Source organism: Hyperolius riggenbachi, chromosome 10, assembly GCF_040937935.1.
Source record: "Hyperolius riggenbachi isolate aHypRig1 chromosome 10, aHypRig1.pri, whole genome shotgun sequence".
Taxonomy (NCBI): Eukaryota; Metazoa; Chordata; class Amphibia; order Anura; family Hyperoliidae; genus Hyperolius; species Hyperolius riggenbachi.
The window spans coordinates 185,052,765-185,070,168 of record NC_090655.1 but is presented as its reverse complement, the minus strand read 5'-3'; the positions used below and the strand labels follow the sequence as shown (position 1 = coordinate 185,070,168).

Sequence of the window (17,404 nt, the reverse complement as noted above, 5' to 3'; positions counted from 1 at the left end):
CCAGTCTGGGACTCCACACAAATTCTGCATCACTCATTGTGGTTCAATAGGTTAAAATGTATAAGATACTGACCCAAAGTAAGTTTTTAAGAGGGTACATCTAAGAAGAGAAGGAGCGCTCTAAGTGCGTTACCAAGGTGGAAACTTTATTGCGCATAACAAAATGAATACTCACAAAATGGTAGATAAAAAAATCGCTTGTCAGCGGGAAAGCCATCCGCTACACCCCTCTGCGGCAACGTTGCACGCGCAGTGGCCAGCAGCGCTGTGTCCGGTGAAAACAGGAGGGTCGTCTTGCGAGGCGGTGGGCGGGGCCTACAAAAGGAGTGCATGTGACGTCATTACCTAGTAACCAGACCTGCCATCAGTGAACAGTTTCCGTTGTCTCCAGATGGTGTGGCCTTCCGGGCCCATATTTGCATCCGAGGTATTGGCCACCTCGCAGCCTCACTGGCAATTTTCCACCTGGTCTTCTTATGGCTGTAGTCTTTAAGAGGGTGAAGGTTCTATGGGAGAAAGCGCTTTGAGTCCTATGGGAGAAAAGCGCTTTACAAATATTATTGTATTATTATTGTACTGTAATGATGTGCATATCCTGCATTATGTATAGTACTACGTCAAAGCCACCTTCAGGGCATCACAACCAGTAGCCCTGTGAGGAGCCTGCAGTGACTTGGGGGCCCCGTCCCCCTCCCTGCTGAGTAACATACAAGCTGTTTACAAGCTCCAGCAGTGTGCACTGAACAGGAAAAGCAGCTACAGAGTTCAGGAATTCCATGATGAGGTACTCATATAGTGTGCATTTTTTCAGTCAGAGCTGAATTCCTCTGTTATCAGCTAGTTAATTCACTGGCTATCCAGGTCAGTTTAGCTTAGGTTAACAAGGCTGGTTATAAGCCAATTGTTTTTCTAATAGATGAGTAACAGGTCAGATTACAGAGCAGTACAGAGCTTCTAACCATGTGTGCTGAAATGCACTCTGACAGTAACAAGATAATAACTAGATAATCCAGAATCCTGCTAGCTTGCACCTAAGCTGCACTATTTACTACCTCTTAATATCTGCCTCTTTTTAAATTATAAAAATGTTGAAAAGTTATTTTAAAGAGAAGAAGAAAATTAACTGAAAGAAGATAATTTAGGAGAAAAAAGTTAATTGCAATCCTACCATATTAATATTATGTACTAGCTGATGACCCAAAGTTGCCCAGGTATGTATTTAGTTTTTGGCTCCGCCCACTTCTTCTAACCTTGACACAGTCACTCAATTACCAAGTTCATGAACTTTGTGGACCTTGGCATTAATAATTTTAATTTTCCCATTGTAATGAAAAAAAAAATCTGATTGGCTGTTTGTAACTCCACCTCATTTTATAAATTTGAACCCTAGCCCCCCAGTGGCTAACTGTGCCAAGTTTGAAAACCCTGCCATTAACAGTGTAAGAATGACTGTATTTTTCCAGTGAGCAACTTGAGTTTTTCTTTACTTTCTTTTTTTTTTTTGGGGGGGGGGGGGGGCCTAGTAAGTTTGCCCAGAATGGGGCTCACAAATTTCTGAAGGTGGCCCTGTACAACAAAAAGCTCTAATAGCCAAAGATAATCACTCTGTAATTATAGAGCGTGATCTTGTCTATCTTGCAGGGTGTGGAAACACAGGCCAGGGTGTGAGTGACAACAGGTGTCACGTAGACATCCCACACATAGAAAACAAACAAACACCTCATAATACGTTGGATTACTCAGTAAGTGATTGCATAGAATACTTGACGTATCTAGTTGTTGGTCTAAGCATGTCCTAATAATAAACCAATTTAAATTTTGCCAAGAAAGAGAAAAAAAAAAAAAACTGAACAAGGCTATATGAGAGAGCCCAGCCCCAACCCTGTAAAGGAATCCCCTGCTTCATCTACTAATCAAGTCTATAAGAGAATAAACCCTCTAAATGATACCCATTTACCTGAAGTCTACTCCTATATCAATATACAGTTCCTCTAACAAAGCTACCATTATGGGTATTGTAGGGGGCGATTAACAATGTGTTTATGTCATGCACCATGACCCCGTAACACTATATTACTCAGGGCAAGAGGCCCAATCCACGCTTCCCTTCATATCAGTCCCTTTATGGAAGCATAATGATCCCTCAGGGTAAACAATTAACTCTGAAATCTCAAACACATTATATATGTCATACAACAACTGCAATGAAATGAAGTAGTTTGATGTGGGATGTCAGACTTTCCCATATACATACGGAAGCTGAAGTGAAGTGCACTATAAAGCCTATCTGGGAGCTCATCTGAGTCGAATACAGGAAAACCTGTAATAAAGAAAGATCTGAAGCTCGGATCTCGCTGTGTACTCCGATGTTGATGTTCTAAAGAGAAGTATAAGCCTGTCCAGCCCACAGGTGATGGAAAAAAATGGAAATGTTGTCGGAAACAGTGGAAACAAAACTAGCAGAATTATGTTGTTTCCAGATATATAGTCATTCAATTGCAGAGTCAGAACTAGCATCTGTGTGCTTGGGAGGGGACTGTCTTCTTCAGCCATTTTTTTTCAGCCATTTTGGGGCCTGCAGTAGGGGTCTCTGCCAGGGTGGACATGAAGGTCCAGATACATAGCTGGCACCTGAGATGGACTCAATCATGCCTTCCTCAGTAGGTCACAGAATTGTGTAAGATCCGCAGGGGTGCTGAGCAGGGCCCATGTTGTTCGCCAAGTGGCCAAAGGGGAAAACACCACTTGTAAGATATATTGTTACTTTTCAATATATTGAGAAGAGGACACAATGCCTCTCTATTTTGCGACATGATGTTAGAAAGATCCCTCGAATCATTAAACATTATATGGTCTTGGTCACAAGTCTTAGCCATTATGTCTTCCTTGAGGTTAAAGTCAGCTAAACAACAAATAATGTTTCTTGGGGCATCCTCCTCCGCCCCCCCCCCCCCCCCCTTTGGACATAGTGCCGATTAGCTCGTTCATAAACAATAGACATATCTTTTGGTCTCTGTAATCAGGTCTGCAGCTACCAATTCAGGAACCCCCTTCATCCTAATGTTCCTGCATCTTCCTCTGTTGTCCAAGTCCTCCATATGTCTGTTTGCAGTTATGAGTTCACTTTAATAGAAGCAGCATCAGTTGGCAGCTTGACATCGTCATAAAATACATTACTACAAGGTATAAATTGTTATTTTTATTTCTTTCACACCTCACGACACCTTACATAGCATAACCTACCAATTTTGCTAGACTCTCACTAAGTGAGATTTGAGCTAATTCACTGTGAGACTGAACTCTTAAATTTCACTAGCTACTGGGGAATCAACATATATTTATAAAGATTATAAACTTAAATCAGGGCCAGATTTGTACTCTTTACCGCCCAAGGCCGCTGTCACCAGCCGCCCCTCTTCAGTATAGACAGCCAGATGACCCCTCCCCCTTCCCTCTAGTATAGGTAACCTGATGAAACCCCCCCCCCCCCCCTCTAGTATAGGTAGCCAGATGACTCCCCTTAATCCCTCCTTTTCCCAGTTCCCCCCTTTCAGTATAGGTAGCCAGCTTGCCTTCACACCGCAGCAGCCATCAGTGTCACTCATTTCTCAGCTCGTCTCCAGTGCAGAAGCTTCCTCTTCCCCACTGTCTCCAATGCTGCCCAAGTCCATAGCCGCCTGCCACAATGCAAACGTGCACAGAGAGAAAGGTGGTCGCTGCACAGGCCGCTGGCAGCAGAGTACCACGGTCAGGTGTTTGTCTGATGTCCCTGCATTGAAGCAAATGCTGCATACATTTAGCCTGCTGCTATGGTGCCCTTGCTCCTGTGCTGCCCTAGGCCTAAATCCGACCCTGACTGGAATGCTGACGTATACTGTTTTCACAATTTTTTATTTAAATAATCTATCCTGCAAATCATTACAAAAATAAAAGGAATGATTACTTTTTTTTTCTTTTGTTCCCACAGGTTCATTGCCAAGAACAGATATGAGCTGTGGAAACTGGGCATCACATATATTCTGAATGCAGCTCATGGGAGGAGGCTCTGTGAGGGTAATAATGATTATGGAGCCACCATAACGTATCATGGAGTACCTGCCAACGACTCTCCAGATTTTGATATGAGCCAGTATTTCTACTCTGCTTCAGAATTTATTCACAAAGCATTGACCTCACCTGGAGGTAAAATATATATGAGATTTATTTTATTTTCTGTTAACAGCTAACTTTGAGGGCATTATATAAACTACCATTATACAAGCAACGTATATGTTATGTGTATAACACAAGTTACGCAAATTCTGTAATGTAAGTTACATAGTTTACTTAATGATCAGTACAATTTCAATTTACGGTAAGTGTCTGCATGCATACATTTTACTGATTAGTAGTATATCCCATAGTGCTATAACATCATTATGAAAAAATGTATTCCTATGGTACAACTGGGTATAAAGGGTATGCATTATTTTGGACTGGATACTTTTTGTTCAAATGTGAATAAAAGCTGAGAATTTTTTTTCGCAATAATGCTTTTTGTACATCGTCTTATCGTTTGGGTGACACCTATGTCATTTCCCATCAAAAAATTACCTGCTGGTTGAATAAAAGTAACTTTAAAGGGAAGGTCCAAGCAAAATAAAAAAATGAGTTTAACTTACCTGGGGCTTCTACCAGCCCCATGTAGCCATTCTGTGCCCTCATAGTCACTCACTGCTGCTCCAGTCCCCCGCTGGCAGCTTTCTGACCTCGGAGGTCAGGGCCGCATTGCGTACATTTTTACGCATTCCCGCTAGTGCAGGAACATTAACATATACATTTTTACGCGTTAGTGGTGCAACACATACATTTTTGTTCCTGCACTAGCTGGAATGCGTAAAAATGTATGCAATGCGGCCCTGACCTCCGAGGTCAGAAAGCTGCCAGCGGGGGACTGGAGCAGCAGTGAGTGACTACGAGGGCACAGGATGGCTACATGGGGCTGGTAGAAGCCCCAGGTAAGTGAAACTCATTTTTTTTTTTTTGCTTGGACCTTCCCTTTAAGTCAAAATTTGCTAGGGGTATAAATAATTATGGGCAGCACTGAATATATATATATATATATATATATATATATATATATATATATATATATATATATATATATATATATATATACATATACATACACACAGTGGGTTGCAGAAGTATTCGGTACCCTTGAAGTTTTCCACATTTTGTCACATGAATCAATTTTATTGGAATTCCACATGAAAGACCAACACAAAGTGGTGTACACATGAGAAGTGGAACGAAAATCTTACAGGATTACAAACATTTTTTACAAATAAATAACTGCAAAGTGGTGTGTGCATAATTATTCTGCCCCCTTTAAGTGCAGTCAGTTGCCTATAGACATTGCCTGATGTGTGCTAATGACTAAATACAGTGCGCCTGTGTGTAATCTAATGTCAGTACAAATACAGCTGCTCAGTGAGGGCCTCAGAGGTTGTCTAAGAGAATATTGGGAGCAACAACACCGTGAAGTCCAAAGAACACACAAGACAGGTCAGGGATCAAGTTATCGAGAAATTTAAAGCAAGCTTAAGCTACAAAAAGATTTCCAAAGCCTTGAACATCCCAAGGAGCACTGTTCAAGCGATCATTCAGAAATGGAAGGAGGATGGCACAACTGTAAACCTACCAAGACAAGGCCGTCCACCTAAACTCACAGGCCGAACAAGGAGAGCGCTGATCAGAAATGCAGTCAAGAGGCCCATGGTGACTCTGGACAAGCTGCAGAGATCTACAGCTCAGGTGGGAGACTCTGTCCGTAGGACAACTATTAGTCATGCACTGTACAAAGTTGGCCTTTATGGAAGAGTAGCAAGAAGAAAGGCATTGTTAACAGAAAGCATATGAAGTCCCATTTGCAGTTTGCCACTAGAGTTGGGCCGAACGGTTCGCCTGCGAACGGTTCCATGCGAACTTCAGTGGTTCGCGTTCGCGTCCCGCAGGCGAACCTTTGCGGAAGTTCGGTTCGCCCCATAATGCACATGGAGGGTCAACTTTGACCCTCTACATCACAGTCAGCAGGCCCAGTGTAGCCAATTAGGCTACACTAGCCCCTGGAGCCCCACCCCCCCTTATATAAGGCAGGCAGCGGCGGCCATTACGGCCACTCGTGTGCCTGCATTAGTCAGAGTAGGGCGAGCTGCTGCAGACTGTCTCTCAGGGAAAGATTAGTTAGGCTTAGCTTGTTCCTGTCTGGCTGCATACCTGTTCTGTGAACCCACCACTGCATACCTGTGCTGTGAACCCACCACTGCATACCTGTGCTGTGAACCCACCACTGCATACCTGTTCTGTTCAGTGGACCCGCCACTGTATACCTGTTCATTGAACCCACCACTGCATACCTGTGCTGTGAACCCACCACTGCATACCTGTGCTGTGAACCCACCACTGCATACCTGTGCTGTGAACCCACCACTGCATACCTGTTCTGTTCAGTGGACCCGCCACTGTATACCTGTTCATTGAACCCACCACTGCATACCTGTGCTGTGAACCCACCACTGCATACCTGTGCTGTGAACCCACCACTGCATACCTGTTCTGTTCAGTGGACCCGCCACTGCATACCTGTTCTGTTTAGTGAACCGCCACTGTATACCTGTTCTGTTTAGTGAACCCGCCACTGCATACCTGTTCTGTTCAGTGAACCCACCGCATCAGCTGTTTGCGGTGCGTTACACGATGAGTTTGGTGTGTCAGTGTGAAGCAGTACCTTAATTACACTACCTGATTGATGTAAACACATGCAAGATGTTTGAAAGCACTTTAGGCCTGTCATTTAGCATTCAATGTGATTTCTGCCCTTAAAACGCTGCTTTGCGTCAAATCCAGATTTTTCCCGGGGACTTTTGGCATGTATCCCACTCCGCCATCCCCCCCTCCAGGTGTTAGACCCCTTGAAACATCTTTTCCATCACTTTTGTGGCCAGCATAATTATTTTTTTTTCAAAGTTCGCATCCCCATTGAAGTCTATTGCGGTTCGCGAACTTTAACGCGAACCGAACCTTTCGCGAAAGTTCGCGAACCCGGTTCGCGAACCGAAAATCGGAGGTTCGGCCCAACTCTATTTGCCACAAGCCATGTGGGGGACACAGCAACCGTGTGGAAGAAGGTGCTCTGGTCAGATGAGACCAAAATGGAACTTTTTGGCCAAAATGCAAAACGCTATGTGTGGCAGAAAACTAACACTGCACATCACTCTGAACACACCATCCCCCACTGTCAAATCTCTTCAGCAGGGGCAGGGAAGCTGGTCAGAGTTGATGGGAAGATGGATGGAGCCTAATACAGGGCAAATTTGGAAGAAAACCTCTTGGAGCCTGCAAAAGACTTGAGACTGGGGCGGAGGTTCACCTTCCAGCAGGACAATGACCCTAAACATAAAGCCAGGGCAACAATGGAATGGTTTAAAACAAAACATATCTATGTGTTAGAATGGCCCAGTCAAAGTCCAGATCTAAGGCCCCGTTCACACTTGCGGTTTTGCAAAAACCGCACCGGATGTCCGGACCGCACCGGAGCCGGATCGGACCTGAACCGTACGGTTCCTGTCCGGATCCGGTCCGGATCCGGTCCGGTTGCATACGGTTTCCGTGCGGTATGAACACGGTTGCGGTCCGGTTCCGGATTCTTAAAGAGATAACAACCTGTATAAATACCTGGGGTTCTGGGAGGTCAGCAGAAGCTCTGGGGTCATTGTTGGAGACAGCTGGATGTGTGGAGACCATCCTTGGATACAGAGACAGCAGTTGGGACCATGGATCCAGTCATTTTTTACGCTTATTACCTGGGAATTCTCTCCTTCCTGTTGTTTACCTACTACTATGTGGGAAGAAGGCGTGCTCCTCGCAGGAGATGGTGGGTGCACCCTCTACTAGCCAGGAGGCAGAGGAAGGGAGAGTTCCAGGCCCTCTACCGGGATCTCAGACGACACCCACAGAAGTTCTACAGCTACACTCGGATGTCTATTCCCCTGTAAGTATCTAGGCCTAAATACACCAACCCCCACCATTCCTAAACACCCCACCCTCACCCCCACAACACCTCATCCCTGTATACCTAGCTAAACACACCACCCTGACCCCCACATCCCTGTATACCTAGCTATACACTACACCCCCACCCTCCACAACACTCTCAAACCTCTGTAAACACACCTCCCCCATCCTCCACCCAACACCTTGTCCCACAACATACTTTACAGCTTCTTCCTTTCCATCTCCTGACAGGTTTGATACCCTTTTGGAGATGGTGAAGGATGACCTTAGGAAGAAGGATACCACGTTCAGGAGAGCAGTCACACCACAAGAACAACTACTCATCACACTGAGGTATGTAAAAACAAATGTTTTTATTGCAAAAACAACCACTTTCCAACATGGAAACATTCTTCTAACTTGGAAGACAAAAAATAACATATCTATGGTATAGCCCGGTCAGTTTTAAGGAACACCAACCACCAACTTTGTGCTGGAAGAGTTGCAGGGCATAGCTGCCCAAGTGTCTTTCGGGGACACCAGGCCCTAATAAATTGAAGTGCTTTAAAAACCTAACCACTGGCACATGACCCTCTGAGCCATGGATGAAGGACACAGGTCAGTGAAAAGGCTAGGCCTCTCACCGACCAGTGTAGGTGTCCTTCATCCATGGTTTCAAGGGTCTTGTGCAAGTGATTAGGAACAAGAACAAAGTGAGGAGCAAGAGGAACCGATGGCAGAAGAGCAGGACTACAGGTAGTGTCTTTCGGGGACACCAGGCCCTAAATTTTTAGTGCTTCAAAAACCTAACCACTGGCACATGACCCTCTGAGCCATGGATGAAGGACACAGGTCAGTGAAAAGGCTAGGCCTCTCACCGACCAGTGAAGGTGTCCTTCACCCATGGCTCCAAGGGTCTTGTGCAAGTGGTTAGGAACAAGAACAAAGTGAGGAGCAAGAGGAACCGATGGCAGAGGAGCAGGACTACAGGTAGTGTCTTTCAGGGACACCAGGCCCTAAATTTTTAGTGCTTCTAAAACCTAACCACTGGCACAGGACCCTCTGAGCCATGGATGAAGGACACAGGTCAGTGAAAAGGCTAGGCCTCTCACCGACCAGTCAAGGTGTCCTTCATCCATGGCTCCAAGGGTCTTGTGCAAGTGGTTAGGAACAAGAACAAAGTGAGGAGCAAGAGGAACCGATGGCAGAGGTGCATGACTACAGGTGCAGTGCAACAGGCACAAGGTTGTGACCCAGGTAGTGTCTTTCGGGGACACCAGGCCCTAATAAATTGAAGTGCTTTAAAAACCTAACCACTGGCACATGACCCTCTGAGCCATGGATGAAGGACACAGGTCAGTGAAAAGGCTAGGCCTCTCACCGACCAGTGTAGGTGTCCTTCATCCATGGTTTCAAGGGTCTTGTGCAAGTGATTAGGAACAAGAACAAAGTGAGGAGCAAGAGGAACCGATGGCAGAGGAGCAGGACTACAGGTAGTGTCTTTCGGGGACACCAGGCCCTAAATTTTTAGTGCTTCAAAAACCTAACCACTGGCACATGACCCTCTGAGCCATGGATGAAGGACACAGGTCAGTGAAAAGGCTAGGCCTCTCACCGACCAGTGTAGGTGTCCTTCATCCATGGTTTCAAGGGTCTTGTGCAAGTGATTAGGAACAAGAACAAAGTGAGGAGCAAGAGGAACTGATGGCAGAGGAGCAGGACTACAGGTAGTGTCTTTCAGGGACACCAGGCCCTAAATTTTTAGTGCTTCTAAAACCTAACCACTGGCACAGGACCCTCTGAGCCATGGATGAAGGACACAGGTCAGTGAAAAGGCTAGGCCTCTCACCGACCAGTCAAGGTGTCCTTCATCCATGGCTCCAAGGGTCTTGTGCAAGTGGTTAGGAACAAGAACAAAGTGAGGAGCAAGAGGAACCGATGGCAGAGGTGCATGACTACAGGTGCAGTGCAACAGGCACAAGGTTGTGACCCAGGTAGTGTCTTTCGGGGACACCAGGCCCTAAAATTGAAGTGCTTTAAAAACCTAACCACTGGCACATGACCCTCTGAGCCATGGATGAAGGTCACAGGTCAGTGAAAAGGCTAGGCCTCTCACCGACCAGTGAAGGTGTCCTTCACCCATGGCTCCAAGGGTCTTGTGCAAGTGATTAGGAACAACAAAGTAAGGAACAAGAGGAATCAAAGGCACAGGTGCAGGACTACAGGTGCAGTGCAACAGGCACAAGGTTGTGACCCAGGTAGTGTCTTTCGGGGACACCAGGCCCTAAAATTGAAGTGCTTTAAAAACCTAACCACTGGCACATGACCCTCTGAGCCATGGATGAAGGTCACAGGTCAGTGAAAAGGCTAGGCCTCTCACCGACCAGTGAAGGTGTCCTTCACCCATGGCTCCAAGGGTCTTGTGCAAGTGATTAGGAACAACAAAGTAACAAGAGGAATCAAAGGCACAGTTGCAGGATTACAGGTGCAGTGCAACAGGCACAAGGTTGTGACCCAGGTAGTGTCTTTCGGGGACACCAGGCCCTAAAGTTCAAGTCCAGCAAAAACAAAAGTTCCCTGACATGGTCATCTGAACACCTCTGAACCTTGGTTGAAGGAGATGGGGCAGGGAAAAGGTTGGGCTAAAAAGCCCTGGGATGGTATCCTTCCTCCGAGGATCGGAGGTATTCAGAGGAGCATGTCCAGGAACAATTTGACTTTTTTTTTCAAATTTGATCGGCACCACTACTAGAAAAGGTGGGAGTTGCTGCCTGGAAATCTGGACTCTCTTGGGTGCTGGTCGTGGATGAGCTGGACCCTGACAGCGGTGGCCCATATTGACTGCCTCTGTAGCCGGTGTACATCTGTGATGATTGCCAGGTGGGCACCGCTGTTGGTTGTGGGGGTCTTAAAATTGGTGGTTGCAATAATGGCGTGTCCATGTGTTGTTTGATCACCTCCAGCAAAGTGGAATGGCACGCCATCATGTTTTGGGAAGGCACCTTTTCCAAATATGGTATTAGAGACATCACAGTGTGAAAACACGGGTGTGCCTGCAATTTCAGTAGTTCCTTGCTTTGTTGATGCATTTGCTGCATCATGTTCTGCAGCTGGCCCACCGACTGATGATGCTGCGCACGCAGTTGGTCGATTTCTCCTCTGTGCATCTCATGCATCATTTTAAGCTCGTCCCTGTAGTGCCCATGTACAGCGTCGAGCTCACATTGCAGTGAAGTGATGTGGGACTTGTACTGCTCCATGATATGGCCCCTGTCCTCATCTTGCAACTGCCGGGTTATGAGAGTTTGGTGGCTCTGAAGAATCCCTAGAAGTCCGGAGACAGCCCCGGACATCTCGGACTCTGTCTCTCTCCTTGTTGGGGGGAGGGTACCTCGACGCCTCACTGGTGTGGTGGTCCTCACTGGTGGTGTGGCAGCATCTTCCCGTCCTCTGGCCTGTGTCGGGGTTGCCCTGCGCGCTGGTTGTGCTGCAGTCTCTTGGTGCTCCTCACTTTGTTCTTGTTCCCCTGGAGCTTCCATAGCGGTCGATTGTGGAGGTGCAGCTTCTTCCACACTCGGTCCTGCAACCTCAACATCCAAGCTCTCTTCTACCAAGTCATCATCAACGGAGAGAGCTGGGATAGCTAAGGACTCCCTCCTCCTACTCCTCTCCTCGGGGAAATAGGTTACATCGGCGACGTCATCATCCACCAAGCTCTCCTCACTGCTGAACCGTGCCTCCTGGGTCGGTTCCTCTTGCTCCAAATTGTCTTCAGTCCTGTAGATAAAAACAATATTTATTGGTGTGCCAAACAGCATGTGGCGTCAATTCACAGAGCTAGCAAACACTAGCAAACACTTTATCAACCGTTTCTACCAAACATTTGATAAAGCTTGTGAGAAAAGTTCGCTAGCCATGGGAATTGAGGCCAGTTTATAGCAATACATGGCCGAAGTCATGGTAGTTGTCTGCTAAAAAATGAGCTCTCAGTTCCTGCCCACAGTAGTGGTACTTACAGTCTAGGTTCCAGGCTTGCATTGATGAAAGACAATTGCTTGGCAAATTGGTAGTCTTTTTGTCGCTTTCCCCCGCCACTGCCACTTCGTTCGGCAAGTTTTTTCTTCCGTAGCCATTTCACGTATGCATCACGTATATTGCGCCACCTTGTCTTGAACCTTTCTCCTGTAACGACATGAAAAAATGATTTCGATTATTTCTCTTGTAGGTACATCGCAACTGGACAAACATATACATCGCTACATGTCACATTTCATATTGGGAAGAGCACGGTGGCAGGCATCGTCGTGAGGACTTCGAGGATCCTTTGGACGCGACTGAGGGCCAGATACATGCCTGTGCCAGACACCACGAAATGGGAGGAGATCGCCCAGGGCTTCTGGACCGAGAAACCCGTGGGGAGTGGCAGCCATTATTTCAACTATAAAAAATACTTTAGCATTGTTCTAATGGCAGTGGCAGATGCGGACTACAAGTTTGTGTACGTGGACGTGGGGTCGTACGGTAGTTCCAATGACTCTGGAATTTTCCAGCGTACGACCCTTTGCCGGCTGATGGAGGAAGGCAGACTGCGTCTCCCCCGTGACAGACCCTGGCCTGAGACAAGGGCACCGGCCTACCCCTATGTGTTTGTGGGGGACGAGGCCTTCGCCCTGTCCGACCATGTAATGCGTCCGTACCCAGACAGGGGACTTGATGCCAGCCAGCTACACTTCAATGCTCGGTTGAGCCGTGCAAGGAGAATGGTGGAGTGCACATTTGGGATCCTGGTGTCAAAGTGGAGGGTGTTCCACACGCCCATGCTGCTGAAACCGGGCAACGCAGTTGTCGTGGTGAAGGCAGCATGCATCCTCCACAACTTTGTGCGGCAGGAGGAAAGAGAGACTCCGGAACCCCCGAATGTTTTTCCACTAATGCCCCTGCGGAGGTATGCAACCAGGCCAAGGGTAGTGTCACTGCGGAACAGGGACCAACTGAGACTTTATTTTACCACACCACCAGGACGAGGGTGAATGTTTGGTTTTTAATATGTTTTGTTGAAATGTGTTTATTTTGGAGTTTCAAGTTTTTAAGTGATTTTAAATGTCTTAATTTTTTTACAATAAATTGATGTTTAATAATTGGTCATTGTTTATGTTTTATGTGCACAGGTGGGGTACATCGCAGGTGGGTGGAAGACATCGCAGGTGGGTGGGATACATCACAGGTGGGGTACAGGTGGGTGGGATACATCACAGGTGGGTGGGATACATCACAGGTGGGGTACAGGTGGGTGGGATACATCACAGGTGGGTGGGATACATCACAGGTGGGGTACAGGTGGGTGGGATACATCACAGGTGGGGTACAGGTGGGTGGGATACATCACAGGTGGGGTACAGGTGGGTGGGATACATCACAGGTGGGTGGGATACATCACAGGTGGGGTACAGGTGGGTGGGATACATCACAGGTGGGGTACAGGTGGGTGGGATACATCACAGGTGGGTGGGATACATCACAGGTGGGTGGGATACATCACAGGTGGGGTACAGGTGGGTGGGATACATCACAGGTGGGTGGGATACATCACAGGTGGGGTACAGGTGGGTGGGATACATCACAGGTGGGGTACAGGTGGGTGGGATACATCACAGGTGGGGTACAGGTGGGTGGGATACATCACAGGTGGGGTACAGGTGGGTGGGATACATCACAGGTGGGTGGGATACATCACAGGTGGGTGGGATACATCACAGGTGGGGTACAGGTGGGTGGGATACATCACAGGTGGGTGGGATACATCACAGGTGGGGTACAGGTGGGTGGGGAACAGGTGGGTGGGCAACACGTGGGTGACACAAATCCATAGCAAAAGTGGAATACATCACAAGCTAACCACAAGCCCCCCCAAAAACTTCTAGTCAACATACCCTCTGTGCCTTGCTGTCTCTTGCTCAAGTTCTCAAAGTCCTCCACATACAGCTTGGCAATTTTTTTCCACAGGCCTCTGCATTTTTTGATGTTGCTGTGGTCCGCATCCCCCTTGTCCCACAGGGCTGGTACCTGCTGCACCTGTAGGATGAGGTCTTCTGATGTGTAGGGCCTCACCCCCTCGTTATCAGACATATCGTCAGACATGTTGCTGCCAAAGAGCTCCAGCATGAAGTCACTGCTGCTCCACTCTGTGAACGCTGGTGCCATGTGGTCCCCATCCAAAATGGCCACCATACCATAGAGTCAGCATAGGAAGTGTGGTAGCATAGGAAGTGTGGTATAACATCCGGTTTTTATAGCCAGTGTGTTGTGCGCTCTCCGGTTCTCATTGGTTTCCATTGGCCGGATGCAACATTCCGGCTCCGGTCCGGATACGTCAGCCGGACCAGCCGGACCAAAAAATAGCGCATGTTGGAACGGACGCCGGAGTCCGGCTCCGGTCCGGACGAAACGGACGCATGTGAACGGTCGCATAGACTTTCATTGCTATGCCGTGCGTCCGTTTCCTCCGGTCCGCATGCGGTCCGGCTCCGGCACGGCTCCGGCACGGCGATTCCGGATAGCAACCGCTAATGTGAACCGGGCCTTAATCCAATCGAGAATCTGTGGCAAGATCTGAAAAATGCTGTTCACAAACGCTGTCCATCTAATCTGACTGAGCTGGAGCTGTTTTGCAAAGAACAATAAGCAAGGATTTCAGTCTCTAGATGTGCAAAGCTGGTAGAGACATACCCTGAAAGACTGGCAGCTGTAATTGCAGCAAAAGATGGTTCTACAAAGTATTGACTCAGGGGGCCGAATAATTACGCACACCCCACAGTTATTTATTTGTAAAAAATGTTTGGAATGATGTATGATTTTCAATCCACTTCTCACATGTACACCACTAGGGAAAGAGGGAAACAAAGGTGAATGAAGGAGGCTGGTGCACACCAAGAGTGCTTCTGAGCGCTTTTCAAATCGACAGCAATTTGAAAAGTGCTGGGCTATTGTTCCCCTATGACCGTGTTCCCACAGCAGTGTTGGGATTTTTTCAAATTTTTTGGAGCGATTCTTTCAAAAATCGCTTCACAAAGTCGCATTCGCAAATTGCTAGCGATTGCTATTGCGATTTTGTCGTGCACTAGCCCAGAGAGAGGCGGAGTGGAGAAATTGAGAATAGCCTGAGATGGAGCAGAGAGCTTATCTGTATTGCAGCCCTACATTACACAGAGGCTACTTGCCTGTAATAGGACTCCTGTCCCTGCCAGTCTATCACAAGTCAGAAAGCAGCCCTCCTGGAGTGTAGGGACTGTCAACATTTTTCCACTTGTTTAACACCTTATCTGCACATGCAGTCATTTTAACAATGGGGAGAGACAAGACAGATTTTTTCCCACAGACCCTCCAGGCAAGCTCTGCATCATGCTGTGTCATGCTGTGGCTACTTGAGGGTGTGGCGGGTGATTGGGTGCCCGCAAGGGGCAGATTAGGGTCTGATCTGATGGGTAGCAGTGACAGGTGGTGACCGGGTGTTTGATGGGTGATTGATGGGTGATCAGAGGGGAGAGCAGATGTAAACAATGCACTTGCGGAGGTGATCTGAGGGTGGGTCTGCGGGCAATCTGAGGGTGTAGGCGGGTGATCAGGTGCCCACAAGGGGCAGGTTAGGGTCTGAGCTGATGGGTGGCAGTGACAGGGGGTGATTGATTTGTGATTGACAGGCGATTGATAGGTGATTACAGGGGAGAATAGATGTATGCAGTACACAGGGGGGGGGGGGGGTCTGGGGAGGATTTGAGGGTGGGGGGGGTGATCAGGAGCCCCCAGGGGGGCAGTTTAGGACCTAATCTAAAAAATAGCGTTGACAGATAGTGACAGGGAGTGATTGATGGGTGATTAGGGGGGTGATTGGGTGCAAACAGGGGTCTGGGGGGTGCTGTGGGCGATCAGGGGGCAGGGGGGGGGGCAGATCAGACAGGGAGGGCTTCAGCCTGCCCTGGTGGTCCCTCGATCACTGGGACCACCAGGGCAGGAGACAGAAGCGTATAATATGCTTTATAATGTATACAAAGCGTATTATACAGGCTAACGCGGCAATCGAAGGGTTAACAACCCGCCAGCACGTCCAAACAGCCGGAAGGTTAACGTTGTGGGTGGGTGGAGCCTATTGCCGGTGGATGCGCGTGCATCACAGCGCGCGATCCCCGGCCAGGAAGAGTCCCAGGACCCGACGCCAATTGGCGTTACGTGGTCCTGGGCATGGCACTTTGGCATCGTGCGGTCGGCAAGTGGTTAAGGACCAGAGGTTTACATTTTAGAGGTGTCCTTATTCAATCAGCAATAACTTTACCACTACTTAAAGAGACACTGAAGCGAAAAAAAAATTATGATATAATGAATTGGTTGTGCAGTACGGATTATTACTAGAATATTAGAAGCAAAGACAATATCCTCATAACTTTATTTTCAGTTATATAGTGTTTTTTTATAACATTGCATCATTCTCTAATATTTGCAGTTTCCCCACTACTCAGCATTCTAAATGATTTTTACAGAGCATGCTGTGAACTTTTGACCTGTCCTGAACTGTTCTCTGCAGAATAAAAAGCTGAAATAATAAACTTCAGATAACAGAGCTCTCTGTGACTTTGAAAGTCGTGGAGCTGAATGGCTTGTTTTGCATAGATAACAACTAGTGTCTTAACTCTTCCTGTACTGGAAACCATATTAGACTTACTGTATGTCTCTGCTCCTAATGTTTTATTTCTTAGCTGTACTATACATACAAATCATTATATCATAATTTTTTTTTCTCGCTTCAGTGTCTCTAAGACTACTAAGAGATACATATACTGTTATTTTCAGAACAAACTAGTCTTTCTTTGAGAAGTTTTTTTCCCAAAAAATGATTTCGTTTTTTATGCTTTTTAAAGCAAAAAAGTAAAAAACTATAATAGGTAAATGTATTTTTTTCAGTTTTAAAATAACAGTGTTACTGTACATAAAAAGCAGAAAATGTAATGGGCTAGTTCTTATCACAAAATTTAAATTATGTACCCATCACAATTTATGGTGATGATATTTGTTTTTAAATAAAGATGAGGTTTTGCTACAATGTTACTCTTTCGCCTTGAACTTAAAAAAATAATACAAATATTTCTAATAGTAATAATAAGAGAGAAAGGTTTAACCGAAACGGTTAATTTTATTATGTAGAGGGTGTGGTCTTAAGGGGACTCTGAGCTCAACTTAAAAATGAAAATAGTACTCACCCGGGGCTTTCTCCAGCCCAGTGCTAGTCGGGAGGTCCCAGGACGGCATCCTGGCTCCTCTCCTAGTCCCTGCTTCGGAATGGCTGGCCGGCGGTAGCCCGGCGACACTCGGCAGAGTGTCG

The 17,404-nt window shown here is 46.9% G+C and overlaps 1 protein-coding gene across 3 annotated transcripts in view; it reads left to right on the top strand.

Moving 5' to 3' along the window:
- Positions 1-17,404, top strand: part of LOC137534060 (dual specificity protein phosphatase 13A-like) — a 79,328-nt gene that overhangs the window by 46,825 nt on the left and 15,099 nt on the right. For 2 of the 3 annotated variants that reach the window (XM_068255391.1, XM_068255390.1), the window contains exon 2: positions 3,968-4,182. In XM_068255391.1, the coding sequence (XP_068111492.1) occupies positions 3,968-4,182 (215 nt within the window). Of the gene's footprint in view, positions 1-3,967; positions 4,183-17,404 lie in introns of those variants that run through there. The other variant, XR_011024298.1, reaches the window with a different exon arrangement.